This window comes from Alosa pseudoharengus, unplaced genomic scaffold (genome assembly GCF_046254945.1).
Source record: "Alosa pseudoharengus isolate Yale_2024_CS ecotype anadromous, Long Island Sound unplaced genomic scaffold, YU_APseudo_1.1 YU_APseudo_1.1_scf_10, whole genome shotgun sequence".
Lineage (NCBI taxonomy): Eukaryota > Metazoa > Chordata > Actinopteri > Clupeiformes > Clupeidae > Alosa > Alosa pseudoharengus.
The window spans coordinates 37,722,125-37,736,807 of record NW_027468565.1 but is presented as its reverse complement, the minus strand read 5'-3'; the positions used below and the strand labels follow the sequence as shown (position 1 = coordinate 37,736,807).

The 14,683-nt window shown below is 42.8% G+C and overlaps 2 protein-coding genes across 2 annotated transcripts in view; both read left to right on the top strand.

Moving 5' to 3' along the window:
• The window catches only part of LOC143107578 (E3 ubiquitin-protein ligase TRIM35-like), a 39,481-nt gene extending 32,315 nt beyond the window's left edge, over positions 1 to 7,166 (top strand). The window contains exon 6 of the mRNA XM_076271501.1: positions 6,433 to 7,166. Coding sequence (XP_076127616.1) covers positions 6,433 to 7,019 — 587 coding nt within the window. The 3' untranslated portion in view covers positions 7,020 to 7,166. The remainder of the gene's footprint in view (positions 1 to 6,432) is intronic.
• Positions 7,167 to 10,349: 3,183 nt separating this feature from the next.
• On the top strand, positions 10,350 to 14,360 carry LOC143107594 (nuclear factor 7, brain-like). The gene is made up of 6 exons (XM_076271502.1): positions 10,350 to 10,542; positions 11,462 to 11,557; positions 11,685 to 11,915; positions 12,008 to 12,030; positions 12,145 to 12,263; positions 12,906 to 14,360. Exons 2-6 carry the CDS (start codon positions 11,489 to 11,491, stop codon positions 13,445 to 13,447), a joined length of 984 nt encoding a protein of 327 aa, XP_076127617.1. The 5' UTR covers positions 10,350 to 10,542; positions 11,462 to 11,488; the 3' UTR covers positions 13,448 to 14,360.
• The last annotated feature ends 323 nt before the right edge of the window (positions 14,361 to 14,683 follow it).

Below are 14,683 nucleotides of genomic sequence, written 5' to 3'. Positions count from 1 at the left end.
GTCACTTTCCGCCATACTGGACCTCCGCCATATTGGATTTAGTCCAAACTCTACGAAAATGTTCAGCGTTTATACATTTCTTCCGATTTTCATGACACTTGGCTGAGATGATCATCAGACCGAGCCGCACAAAAGATACTTGGCAGATTTGTCAATTTCAAGTTTGTTTTCCCGTGACAGCCAATCAAATATGGTGACGAAGCCGCCAAACAGGAAGTGGACAAACATCTAGGTGACGCTTTGAGTTAACATAACAAAACTCGAGACCATTAGTCAGGACACTGTCCCAATCACTCACACCAATTTTCATGCATATACATTGGACACACTAGCGCCACCACCAGTTTAATGCTGGACATGCGTTCATGCGCGTGATCCTTGACTCTTTTGTCTGATTTTCACAATTGAGGTAGCGTCTGAATCCTTGGACCATCCCGAGTTCATCGACTCCTATCCCATCACTTTCCGCCATATTGGACCTCCGCCATATTGGAATTGGTCTAAACTCTACGAAAAGTTTCAGCGGTCCCAAATTTCATTTGATTTTCACAGAACTTGGCAGAGATGATCTTCAGACCGAGCCGCACAAACGATACTTGTCAGATTTTTTAATTTCATTTTTGTTTGCCCGTGACAGACAATCAAATATGGCGATGAAGCCACCAAACAGGAAGTGGGCTAACATCTCGGCTATGCTTTAATGTATGAAGTCCAAACTTGGTACAGGGACTTTGTATCTGATTGTGAGGACACGGTAAGAAATTCACATCATTTGGCCTCTATAGGGGGCGCTGTAATACAGGAAGTGTATCTCAGCAACAGTTCGGTGTATGAAGTCCAAACTTGGTACAGGGACTTCGTATCTGATCGTGAGGACACAGCAAGAAAATTGGCATCATTTGGCCTCTATAGGGGGCGCTGTATTACAGGAAGTGAGATCGTATCTCAGCAACACTTCGGTGTATGAAGTCCAAACTTGGTATAGGGACATATTAGCTGATTGTGAGGACATGAAGGAAAGTTGTCTCATTTGGCCTCTAGGGGTGCTGTAATAAAGAAAGTGAGCTCACATCTCAGCAACACTTTGGTGTATGAAGTCCAAACTTGGTAGAGGGACATGGTAGCTGATTGTGAGAACGCACAGACATTGGTGTAATTTGGCCTCTTGCTGTAAGTGCTTGCTCATGCCATGGCAACGCCATTCCTGCTATAGCGCTCTGCTAGGCCCCCGCATTGCTGCTTGCAGCTATATTTATTATTATTATAAAACTTCTGCCATTGGAGTCTATGGCAGCCCATAGAACGCCTGGCTAAAAAGTGCAGATTTTTTGGCAGAAAGTTTCGGGACACTCCACTGACCATTCACACTCATTTACGGACCTCTAAACCCAGCCATCTAGCGCCACCAACAGGTCAAAATCTGGCCGAAAATTGAACCGCTGGGTCTAAAGTTATGAAATTAGGCACACTGATTCAGCACTGTCCCATGATCACTCTCACCAATTTCCAGAACTCTATGCCCAACACTCTAGCGCCACCAATGGGTCGAACCTGGATTGCATTCATGCATGTGACCATTGAATGGTGCGTCCGATTTTCACATATCAGGCACCGTTGGAATCCCTGGACCGACCTAAGTTCAATGACCCCTATCCCATCACTTTCCGCCATATTGGACCTCCGCCATATTGGATTTAGTCCAAACTCTACGAAAAGTTTCAGCGGTTACAAATTTCATCCGATTTTCACAGAACTTGGAGGAGATGATCTTCAGACCGAGCCGCACAAACGATACTGGTCAGATTTTTTAATTTCATTTTTGTTTGCTCGTGACAGCCAATCCAATATGGCAATGAAGCCACCAAACAGGAAGTGGACAAACATCTAGGTGACGCTTTGAGTTAACATAACAAGACTTGATACCATTAGTCAGGACACTGTCCCAATCACTCGCACCAATTTTCGTGCATATACATTGAACACTCTAGCGCCACCACCAGTTCAAAGCTGGACATGCGTTCATGCTCGTGATCCTTGACTCTTTTGTCTAATTTTCACAATTGAGGTAGCGTCTGAATCCTTGAACAATCTTGAGTTCATCGACCCCTATCCCGTCACTTTCCGCCATATTGGACCTCCGCCATATTGGATTTAGTCCAAACTCTATGAAAAGTTTCAGCGGTTACAAATTTCATCCGATTTTCACAGAACTTGGCGGAGATGATCTTCAGACCGAGCCACACAAACAATACTTGTCAGATTTTTTAATTTCAAGTTTATTTGCCCGTGACAGTCAATCACACATGGCGACGATGCCGCCAAACAGGAAGTGGGCTAACATCTCGGCTACGCTTTAATGTATGAAGTCCAAACTTAGTACAGGGACTTGGTATCTGATTGTGAGGACGCCCTAGGAAATTGGCATCATTTGGCCTCTATAGGGGGCGCTGCAATACAGGAAGTGAGCTTGTATCTCAGCAACGCTTTGATGTACGAAGTCCAAACTTGGTATAGAGACTTGGTACCTGATTGTGGGGATGCACTAGGAAACTGGCGTCATTTGGCCTCTACAGGGGGCGCTGCAATACAGGATGTGAGCTTGTATCTCAGCAATTCTTTGATGTATGAAGTCCAAACTTGGTACAGGGACTTGGTATCTGATTGTGAGGACACAGTAGGAAATTGGCATCATTTGGCCTCTATAGGGGGCGCTGTAATACAGGAAGTGGGCTCAAATCTCAGCAACGCTTCGTTGTATGAAGTCCAAACTTGATACATGGACATATTAGCTGATTGTGAGGACATGTAAGGAAAGTGGTCTCATTTGACCTCTAGGGGTGCTGTAATAAAGAATGTGAGCTCACATCTCAGCAACACTTTGGTGTATGAAGTCCAAACTTGGTAGAGGGACATGGTAGCTGATTGTGAGAACACACAAGGACATTGGTGTAATTTGGCATCTAGGGGCGCTCTAACAAAGTAAATGAGCTTATTTCTCAGCCGTTCTTTATCCAATTGCAATCAAACTTGCTGTGAGTGCTTGCTCCTGCCATGGCAACGCCATTCCTGCTATAGCGCACTGCTTGGCCCCCGCATTGCTGCTTGCAGCTATATTTGGGGGCCTAGCAGCGAAGCTGCGAAGGCACCCATTGAGTTAGTAGTTTTTCCTATTATTATTATTATTATTATTACACTTCTGCCATTGGAGTCTATGGCAGCCCATAGAATGCCTGGCTAAAAAGTTCAGATTTTTTGCCAGAAAGTTTCGGGACACTCCACTGACCACTAACGCTAATTTACAGATCTCTAAACCCAGCCATCTAGCGCCACCAACAGGTCAAAGTTTGGCCGAAAGTTGAAAAGCTGGGTTGAAAGGTATTCACAAGTCATTATTATTATGAAATTTAGCGCCCTGATTCAGGACCGTCCCATGATCACTCTCACCAATTTACAGAACTCTATGCCGAACACTCTAGCGCCACCAATAGGTTGAATCTGGACTCACATTTACGCATGTAACAATTGAACGGTGTGTTCGATTTTCACAAATTAAGCACCGTTGGAATCCCTGGACTGACTTGAGTTGATTGACCCCTATTACGTCACTTTCGGCCATACTGGACCTCCGCCATATTGGATTTAGTCCAAACTCTACGAAAAGTTTCAGCAGTTACAAATTTCATCCGATTTTCACAGAACTTGTCGGAGATGATCTTCAGACCGAGCCGCACAAACGATACTTGTCAGATTTTTTAATTTCATTTTTGTTTGCCCGTGACAGCCAATCAAATATGGCGATGAAGACACCAAACAGGAAGTGGGCTAACATCTCGGCTATGCTTTAATGTATGAAGTCCAAACTTGGTACAGGGACTTGGTATCTGATTGTGAGGACGCACTAGGAAATTGGCATCATGTGGCCTCTATAGGGGGCGCTGTAATACAGGAAATGAGCTTGTATCTCAGCAACGCTTTGGTGTACAAACTCCAAACTTGGTATAAGGACCTGTTACCTGATTATGATGACACACTAGGAAATTGGAATCATTTGGCCTCTATAGGGGGCGCTGCAATACAGGAAGTGAGCTCCTATCTTAGCAGCACTTTGATGTATGAAGTCCTAATTTGGTACAGGGACTTGGTACCTGATTGTGAGGACACAGTAGGAAATTGGCATCATTTGGCCTCTATAGGGGGCACTGTAATACAGGAAGTGAGCTCGTATCTCAGCAACACTTCGGTGTATGAAGTCCAAACTTGGTACAGGGACATATTAGCTGATTGTGAGGACATGAAGGAAAGTGGTCTCATTTGGCCTCTAGGGATGCTGTAATAATGAAAGTGAGCTCACATCTCAGCAACACTTTGCTGTATGAAGTCCAAACTTGGTAGAGGGACATGGTAGCTGATTGTGAGAACACACAAAGACATTGGTGTAATTTGTCATCTTGCTGCTGAGTGCTTGCTCTGAGCTCTGCTCTATAGCGCTCTGCTAGGCCCCCGCATTGCTGCTTGCAGCTATATTTATTATTATTATTATTTAACATCTTTCCTCTGCCATTGGAGTCTATGGCAGCCCATAGAACCGACTGGTCAAAAGTTGTGAAATTTGGCACACTGATTGGGGAAAGTCCAATGATTAATTTCACCAAGTTTCATGCCGGCACCTCGAGCGCTGTAGCGCCACCAACAGGCCAAATTTGGACGTGCGTTCACGTACGTAACTTTTGACCCGTAGGCCCGATTGCCAAAAATGAGGTATCGTTGGAATCCTTGGACCAAGCCGAGTTCAACGCACCCTATGACGTCATTTTCCGCCATGATGGATTTTCCGCCATTTTGGATTTTAGTGAAAGTGAAACTAATTCTTCACAGGTCACAAATTTTGTCCGATCATCACCAAACTTGAGACAAATGATCTTCAGACCAAGCCTCACAAAAGATACTCCTTTTCGTCTTCGGAAATCAAACCGTTCGCCCGTAACAGCCAATCGAAATATGCGGCGAAGCCGCCAAACAGGAAGTGAGCTCATATCTCAGCAACCCATTGATCTATCATAACCAAACTTAGTACATGGACTCAGGACCCCATCAGGGGGACGCTCAAAAAATGTGGTGACCTTTGACCTCTAGGTGGCGCTGCAATCAGAAAAAATGCATTTTGGCCTGTAGCTGTTGATGTGTTTGGAATTAAAACGTACTAGTGGTGTCTGGTAATACTGTTGGAGGTCCTTAGGCCGACCCAAGCCAACTTGTGATGTCATCATAATTGATTCGGCCGCCATATTGGATTTAATCAAAAACACGTACAAGTTCTCGCAGGTCACAAATTTTAGCGGATCCTCACCAAAATTGGCAGAGACCATCTTCAGACCATATCCTATCAATATATTGCTTTCTGGAACAATTGACAAAAGCATTCGCCCGTAACAGCCAATCGAAATTGGTGGCGAAGCCGCCAAACAGGAAGTGAGCTCATATCTCAGCAACCCTGTCATGTATCATAACCATACTTAGTATATAGATTCATGACCCCATTAAGAGTAAGCTCAAAATATTTGGTGACCTTTGACCTGTAGGGGGCTCTATAATTAGCAATATTGCATTTTGATCTGTAGTTGCTAATGTGTTTTATCGATCTTTTATTTTTTTATGTGAAACTGATGACATGTTCCATTCAGTTCATTCTAATGCGTGCATGCAACGGCAGGGTGGGGCGGGACGGGTGGGACAGGCACGGGTGATTAGGTGGGGCGGGGGCTGGCTGGCGAAGGTGGAAGCAATACTCAGCCCTGTTTCAGCTCTACAAAGTCAGTTATGTTTTGATGTGACAGTTGTTGAAAGGGTTGATCGCGGGTGTCTGCTGAGTTCTATCTTGTCGCCATGGCTACTCCGGCCTATACTGCTTGGCCCCCTCATTGCTGCTTGCAGCTATATTCTTATTTGTTTTCAAGTAACTCAAGCTTGTGAATTCAAGCCAAACCGTTGCAACTCTGCCATCAATCATTATGTTAAGCCCGCCTAACGACTCGATCAAACACGATTTGATTGTCCTGATAGAAGTTTAATTTTTCGAGCTCACAAGCCAATGGAGAGTTGCTAGACTAGCCGATAGGGTGCGTCTAGATTTAGGCTACCTTGCTTGGGCACAACAATGACAGTTGGGAAATGAACCCACTTTCTGGCAACTGCAAGCCTACTGTATCTCCTTAGCCACTACGCCTCCACCATGAGCAGTGTCAGATGACAAGACACAGATGCTGTGGGGAGTAGGACAAATCAAACAGAAGCACTTTACCAAGATTAGCCTGGTTAACACCAGACCGCTTCTCATAATCTCAAATTCAAACTAGCTAACAGATTCGTCTGGGTTTTCCCAGACTATACCAAGATAGTTAATTATTTTCTCTTAATGAAATCTCTTATTTCCAGACCCGGTGATCCTTGACCCCAACACAGCAGATGGCTGGCTCAGTGTGTCTGAGGACATGACCAGTGTGACGGAGATAAGAAACAAACAAATAGTGCCGGACAACCCAGAGCGCTTCACAAGATACATCTACGTACTGGGCTCGGAGGGCTTCGACTCAGGCCAACACTGCTGGGAGGTGGAGGTGGGGGACAGAGAGCGCTGGAGTCTGGGTGTAGCCTACAAGTCTATTGAAAGGAAGGAGGAGACGTTCCTGGAACCAAAGTTTGGATTTTGGACCCTCTGGATGACTGAAGACAATTACACTGTAGGAGCTGTGCCGTGCTTTCCGGACAATAAACCCAAGAAGGTCCGAATCGAACTGGACTGTGACAAAGGACATCTGTCCTTCTACGATGTCACAGATGACATGCCCATGACCCTTATTCACACATTCTTTCATGCGTTCACCGAGACGCTCTACCCATTCTTTAGTACAGAGACAGACGACAGTAAGATAGGCATCCAGGTTAGCCCATTCAACCTGTCCTGGGTCGCAACCCCCAGTCATAAAACTGAAAATAAAGAAAAAATAGAAATAAAGACATAAAATTGTTTATTGCAGAGATGGTTTGTACTTAATTAAGAAAAGCATGTTATTCCCCAACCTGTTCCAAGTTCCTAGGTCACTCTGGCTGTTTGAATAAAAGCAACATATGTGTTATGTTATGTTACATATATGATATTTGCATTTATTAGCGAGAATGTCATATAATGTGGAGTTGAATTAAAATACATTTTTATATAATCAAGGTCTTGTTTTTTAAATCCATTTTCGGTGCATCTGCTATAACTCTCCAACTTAATCTGTCCGATTTAAAACATGTAAAATACAGGTATGTATATATACTCTTTTGATCCCATGAGGGAAATTTGGTCTCATGAATTAGTGAAACACACTCAGCACACAGTGAGGTGAAGCACACACTAATCCCGGCGCAGTGAGCTGCCTGCAACAACGACGGCGCTCGGGGAGCAGCGAGGGGTTAGGCGCCTTGCTCAAGGGCACTTCAGCCGTTCCCACTGGTCGGGGCTCGAACCGGCAACCCTCCGGTTACAGGTCTGGAGTGCTAACCAGTGGGCCTCGGCTGCCCAAATGATGAATAAGTTGAATAATATGAATGAATAATATATATGAATAAGTTCTTAAAGATCAGGCAACACGGGCAGCATAAGAAAGGTACCATTGTTAATTCCGATCGGGAAAGGAAATCACGACCAGGCACTTGTAACCAGCAGGAACTCCCATGTTCTCTGGGGCGAGGCCCCATCTCATTCCGGTTCGTCATTCACAATTACATTGTCTCTAGACAAAACCATTACAATCAGTCATCTGACAATACTTGGGGGCATCATGGATAAAAACTAGGGCTGTCAATCGATTAAAAAAATTAATCTAATTAATTACATACTCTGTGATTAATTAATCTAAATTAATCGCATATATATTTTTTGCTGTTTAAATATTTAAATTCAAATGAATCATTGAATAATCAGCATTAGTAACATTAAACTCTTTCATTATTATTTTCACTGTTCAAATAATTGCCATAATAATCTATGATATGACCTAATATGCTGAGGAAATAAATTCAAAGTGCTTCAAATTCAAATAAATTCAAAATAAAGTGCTTCGGGAAGAAGTTTTTTTTCACATACAAGGTATTTCAGGCACAGATATAACCTTGGGGACACAATGAAAATAAATTAACACTCCCCTCAATGTCAACACTTATTTCTTTGCATTGATGTGCGACTACAGAGTTGATGAACTCCGATGATATGCAAATTCCTTGCTGCAGACATTGCAGAGGACTTTATTTTCAACACTTTATTTTTTATCAACACCATCAGGCCGTTTTTTAAAAGTAAGTAAGTTTTCCAATCAATGATCCAGGCAGCACATTTTGTTCTCTCTCCTTCATTTTACAGTCTAATTTTTACTGACTAGAACGGCTCGGGGTCAAAGTCATACGGAATCGATTAATCTGCACTATTTTTTTTAATCAGTTATTTTTTCTCAAATTAATTAATCGAAATTAATCAGTTATTTTGACAGCCCTAATAAAAACCCCAAACCATCATGCTATTTCCAAGCAGAGACAATAGACAACTCAAGGATTAAGCACAACCCCACAGTCTTTCCTGCTATTGGAGGCTGCATCACATGATATTATGTCAGCACTATTCTTTGCAGAACCATAAGCATGTCACACAGTCCCTTGTCTGCCTCAGGGAATGTCCTTGCTATCCTAACAATGGATGTGGCATGATCTTTATTTGTCAGCCGTTCATGAAATAGCAATTTGGTTGTTCAGAAATGCATGTTAGTGAGACACAAATAGGCTACTGAAGAACACCAGTTATTCCCAAACTTGACATATTGTAGGCTATGTAAACCACACACAATTATACAGAATGTAGTGTTCAACACATGCAATATAGGGTTTCCCCACAAATGCATTGGTGAATATAGTACTGGACCACCAGAGCAATTAAACCCTGCCAGATCTGACATAGTCTAATAGTGACAGTGCTATTATTCTGTTATCCTCTGGCGCCACCTATCGTTGGGTTCACGGAGCAAACTTCACAAGTAGATACAGTAGATCAGGGGTCGGCAATTACGTTTGGACCCGGGCCAATTTTTTTTCAGACAATGGCATCGCGGGCCATAGCTTTTGTAATGGGGGGGGGGGGGGGGGGGGGTTATAGGCCTACTATTTAAATTATGAATTATTATATTATATTAAAATAAACATCATCTAACTTTTAAAATGCATTTAATTTAATTCCATTAAAAACGTTTATTTGCTTATGTGCGCTGTTTTTATGCCGCCTGCTGCATCTCCTGTCGTCTCTCATGAAACAGGCGACTTGCCTAGCAACTTGCCGTAACTAATGTGTACAAATATTATTCTTTTGGATGACGTGTAAATGATTAGCTGAACATTGCTATATGCTAGTTATCGATGCAAAATGTCGTTGTCAAAAGCCTTGAAAAGAAAAATTGATTCAGAATGCAGGACCTACAAAGAAGAATGGAAGCAGAGGTATGTGTTTAGCCTGCCTGCATTTATTAATGCCAAGCCTATTAATTTAACGAAACATAGGCTATTTTTGACCTTGCCCACTGGAAGAGGGAGACAGGACACTTTTTTTTTTTTTTTTTGCACAAGATTACGCGCACTCGCGTGCCAATACCGTTCCGACCTGTGCGTCATGGATAACTGCAAGGATGTTCCACCTGTTGTTTTGTCACTTTAGTAGGACTATCATCTATACCTCAATAAATGTTTTGAAATTGATGGGATTGCTGTAGGCCTTTTTTTCTTTTTAAAAACATGGGGTTAAAAAAAATTTCATTTTTTTTTTTTTATTATTATTTAAACAGCAAATTAACGTCATCTCGCGGGCCAGATAGAATAGATGGCGGGCCAAAATTGGCCCGCGGGCCACTATTTGCCGACCCCTGCAGTAGATCTTAGTATCTTGATGATTGTCACAAGTGAAAGGTCAAGACAAGACACTTGAGAACCATCTGTTGTGCCCTCAAGAAACAGTCGCGCCTTCCTCCAGTTAGGCCAGTCTTTTCTTAAACCTGCAAGTGCTAAGTGGCACCCCTGGTAGTTTTTATTCGGGTTTCCGTAAATAAAATTACGTCTAAAATGGAAATGAAGTCGCAAATTATGATGCGCTTTCTGCGTTGTCACATTTGCTCCGAAACTTTAGTGGACCCAGTGTCTTTAAACTGCAATCATAGCTTTTGCAAGAGCTGCCTTATTCAGTACTTGAACCAAGCCGAGTGCCGAAACTGCGCGGTGTGCAAGAGGGAACTTCCCAAGGAAACTCCAGGAATCAACGTCTCTCTCAAAGAACTTGCAGATGCTTTTGCAGGAAGACCACAACTTGATAAAACCAAAAAACAAGATGTCGTGTGCGGTAAACATCCAAAGAAACCAACGTGGTTCTGCGTGGACGAGGGCGTTACATGGTGTGAGGAGTGTCAACATCCACTTCAGCACGCTGGTCATCAGCTGAAACGTGTGAAAGAGGCGGTGGAGAAAGTGAAGGTGAGAGAATGCCATTTAGAACTCAAGGGACATCTCTAATATCCTATGTGACTAATCTAAGTATGAGCAGAATCCTGGTGTTAATGTATGACCAGTGGCTTGGCATTAGTGCCTTTGCTTTTGGTAAAAAGCTGCGGTATAGTGATTATCCAGACGTCCCTCTTATTCTCCCCGGGTCAAAACAGGACACGGGCTCTGAAACTAATTTTGCACTTCTCCTCTGAGATTTCATGGAGGACAGCGATCAGATTTCCAGATTCTATAGCAGCCGTGGCCATAGTAAACTATTCATAAGCAGGCTATCCGAAACAAACAAATCATCTATGGGAAATATACTGTAGCCTACTTATACCGATATAGTTGTAGTTAGAACTTTGCAGCAGGCCTAACTAACTAGAGGTAACACGCAGCATGTCGTAACTCGATTTTTCCACGGTAATTAATTTAACGTGAGACCGCACCATTACTTTGATATTGTTCATGTTATTTACCTGATTGGCTGAGTTTTGGAGTATGAGGATGTGTGTTTGATGTGTTTGTGTATGTGAAGGGGGAAAATAAAACTGGATGGACGCTTTCCATGGCTGGACATGAGCCCATGGGCTCATACATCATGAAAAGGAAGCCCAACAATGTTGTCATGAAAGGCTGTAATTAAATAGCCTAGTCATGTGACTGCTACTGAGGGACTGTTCAGTGGCAGTTGTGTGCTTTGACTTGAGGCTTAGAATGAGCTTCAAATAGTGAAACAGTCAAATTATTTCTAAAACACCCAATAGGTAAAAATGTATTTTGTCAATAAACCATACCATAGTCATAACCAATATAGAATAGAAATTCATACTTTATCTGTACAAAATATAATGTGTGATGAAGATTTGAAAATAACTACTTTGAATGTTGTTTGTTCATCATACAGACTAAATTGCACTCCAGCCTCGAGCTTATGGAGGCACAGCTTGACGACTGTATCTACGCAGATGATGTTTACAAGGACATAGTGAAAAATATGGCGGTAGGGACACATCAAGCTTACAGCTAGCATGATGACACGTGTCTGTCTTGTGTCTACTCATGTGAGCACTCACATTTAAGGTGACAACTTATATTATATAATATAATATTATATATAATATTCACAGAGCCAGAGGGCTGCCACTGAGAGAAGGATACAAGAGGAGTTTGAGCAGCTTCATCAGTGGCTGAGAGAGGAAGAGGAGGCCAGACTCACAGCAGTCAGGGAGGAAGAGGAGGAGAAGAGGAAGCGGATTGATCGAGAGCTGGACATCATTCAGGGCCAGATGTTGGCTCTAGAGAATTCTATTCATCAAGTCGAAAATGACTTAAAACAGGACAATCTGTCATTTCTGAAAGTAAGGACGCATAATAGCAGTAAGAGAACAGACCGCCTTCACCTTGGTACTGTATATTAAAATGTAACGAATATTTTCTTTTCGTATTTTAGGATTATAAACGCACAATAAGCAGGTAAATCCTTATTTATTTAAAATTATTTAATTCAATTCTTGTTTCTTGACTGACTCTTGTGTGATTACAGACTGACTCTCGTGTGATTACAGACTGACTCTCGTGTGATTACAGAGCCCAATGCCTTCTGCAGGACCCTCAGCTGCTCTCAGGTGCGCTGATAGACGAAGCCAAACACCTGGGCAACCTCAAGTACAGAGTCAGCAAGAAGTTGCAGGAGAAAGTGCAGTACAGTATGTATTGTAATGATGGCTAAATGCATCATAGAGTTTGAATTCCACATTTGAGTTCCATAGAACTTTCACACAACTTCCGTATTTTTGACCGGAAATACGCAATCGTTGTGAAAATCTTCTTCCTCACCAGCGGACTATAATGCTTTAGTAAGGCAGTCTATACATACATTATGTCTAAATTGACACACTAATGATATGTCATTCTAGTTAACAGTTCAGTAACAGTAAATGCCTATTCAAATTTCTCGTGGAAAAATGTGCACCCTTTATTGATTTTTTTTGGTTTTGGTGACAAGAGTTTTCCCTCCCCGAGTCTTGTAACGTCGGCAAATGTAATATTTGGCAAATCCGTTCTCTTGGCAAAAATGTTCTCTTGCCCATGCAACTCTGCTTTCAGAACCATTACATATTACCAGCTACTGTGCAAAAGCTCCATTCAGTGCTTTGATTTGGAGGTTGGTGGTTTCAAATTCTCTTTCTCTCTCTCTGACACACACACACACACACACACACACACACACTCTCATGCACTGTAGCTTGGACTGATAAATGAGATACCCTGGCTGTAATTTCCACTGCATCAAACAGAAGGAATTGCCCTCTGCCCTCCTCTAACATTTCTCTCCGTGTTATTTAAAGCTCCTGTGCTTTTGGACCCCAACACAGCCGCAGGCTGGGTGGCCCTGTCCGAAGACCTGACCAGTGTCAGATACATGACACCCAAGAAGGATCTGCCTGACAACCCGGAGCGCTTCATGGAACATGCCATTGTTCTGGGTTCCGAGGGCTTCACCTCAGGCAAGCACAGCTGGGAGGTGCACGTTGGGGACAGGGTCAAGTGGGTCATCGGCGTTGCCCGGGAGACAGTCGACAGGAAGGAAGACTGCTACCTCAAGCCCCAGTATGGGCTCTGGGCCATCTGGAAGCATGGGGATGAGTACCATGTGACGGGAAAGACGCTTTCGGTGCAGAGCGCCCCCAAGAGGATTAGCGTGGAGCTAGACTACGAGAGGGGCTACGTGTCCTTTTACGACTCCAGCGACATGTCCCTCCTATTCCGATACAAAGACAGGTTCAAGGAGAAAATGTTTCCTTATTTTAATACACAGGTGGACATGAGTGAGTCACCCTTACAGCTGTGTCCCCTCAAGGAGTGCCATGCAGAAATCAGCAACATTTAATACAGTTTAGCACTTGATCACAATGTGCTATGTGGCTCGATGGTGTTTTATGCCCCCAATGTTGTCTTCCAGGCAGCGCTGCCACCGCTGACTTAAAGGCACCTAACCCTAAACCTAAACCTAAACCTAACCCTAAACCTAAACCTAACCCCAACCCCAACCTTAACCCCAACCTTAACCCATGCCTAACCCTAGTGCCTTCCAGGCAGCGCTGCCTTGAAGACCACGTTGGGGGCATAAAACACCAAGAAACATGTGCTACACACTTTACTTGATTACATTGATTTTTAGTTGTCTGTGTTAGTGTTTTTGTTTGATGAACATTTTATACTGTGATGTTGCTATTCATAAGTTATATACATGTAGAGCTGAAGTTACTTGAATTCTAGAGTATGTAGTAGGCCTGAGTGCAGCTTCCTATATCTCAACAGGATACTCTGAGAAACATGTTCTCAGCTGTTAATAATTCCTACTGCACTGTCTAGGAAGGAGTTTTATATGTTGAGAATCCTTAATGGTTATTTTGAGAAGCTTAATGGGATCCCTATGAGAAGGCGCTATAGGATCTTTACAGGGTCTAAATGTTGCTTTGACACGTTGAGATGCTGAGCAATTTGTATGTCACCTGCTCACCATCAGTGCTCGTTGAACTCTTAACAGAAATAGAATTAGTAAACAAAATATCTCTTCATGTGATACTCGAATTAACCTGAGGGGTTTGCCTGATCCCATACCGAAAGGGTCTTCCAAGAAGGGATGTTTTGAATGTTTGTTGTAATGATTAATCATGACCACTAGGTGTCCCTCTAGCCTAACAGAAGTGATGAGAATTCTGTAACGTTTGAAGTGACTTTATGCAGATATTACTTGTGACACTTATTCCTTCTCTCTGCTTCCACGTCTACTCTCCCCACATTCCACTGTGTTACAGAAATCAAACACCAGTCATGGTGGTAAGTGACACTTTGGATGTTTTGAACAATAAATGTGGATGCATGTGCTCTTGATCTGTTTCTATTCCCAAGGATTAATTCATTTCTTTATTATTTTATTTGCCATAGTCCAATTACTGTAGGTGTAGCTCTGGCAAGCTGTGGACCCAAGTAGATGCAAGAAATATTTGGATTTTTCGTACAGCTCCAGAAAAAATTCAGAGACATTTTTCTGATGTCATCCTACGGTTGCTGAGTGACATTCGAATAAGTTGACGGTTATATTCAAAATTAAGAGACCACT

What these genes read in the sequence shown, in the direction of transcription:
- LOC143107594 (XM_076271502.1), top strand. Translation starts at nt 11,489, where the DNA reads ATGGAGGCACAGCTTGACGACTGTATCTACGCAGATGATGTTTACAAG. An exon ending in ACATAGTGAAAAATATGGCG is followed by an intron (nt 11,558 to 11,684) that starts GTAGGGACACAT and finishes TAATATTCACAG; the next exon opens with AGCCAGAGGGCTGCCACTGA. An exon ending in ACAATCTGTCATTTCTGAAA is followed by an intron (nt 11,916 to 12,007) that starts GTAAGGACGCAT and finishes TTCGTATTTTAG; the next exon opens with GATTATAAACGCACAATAAG.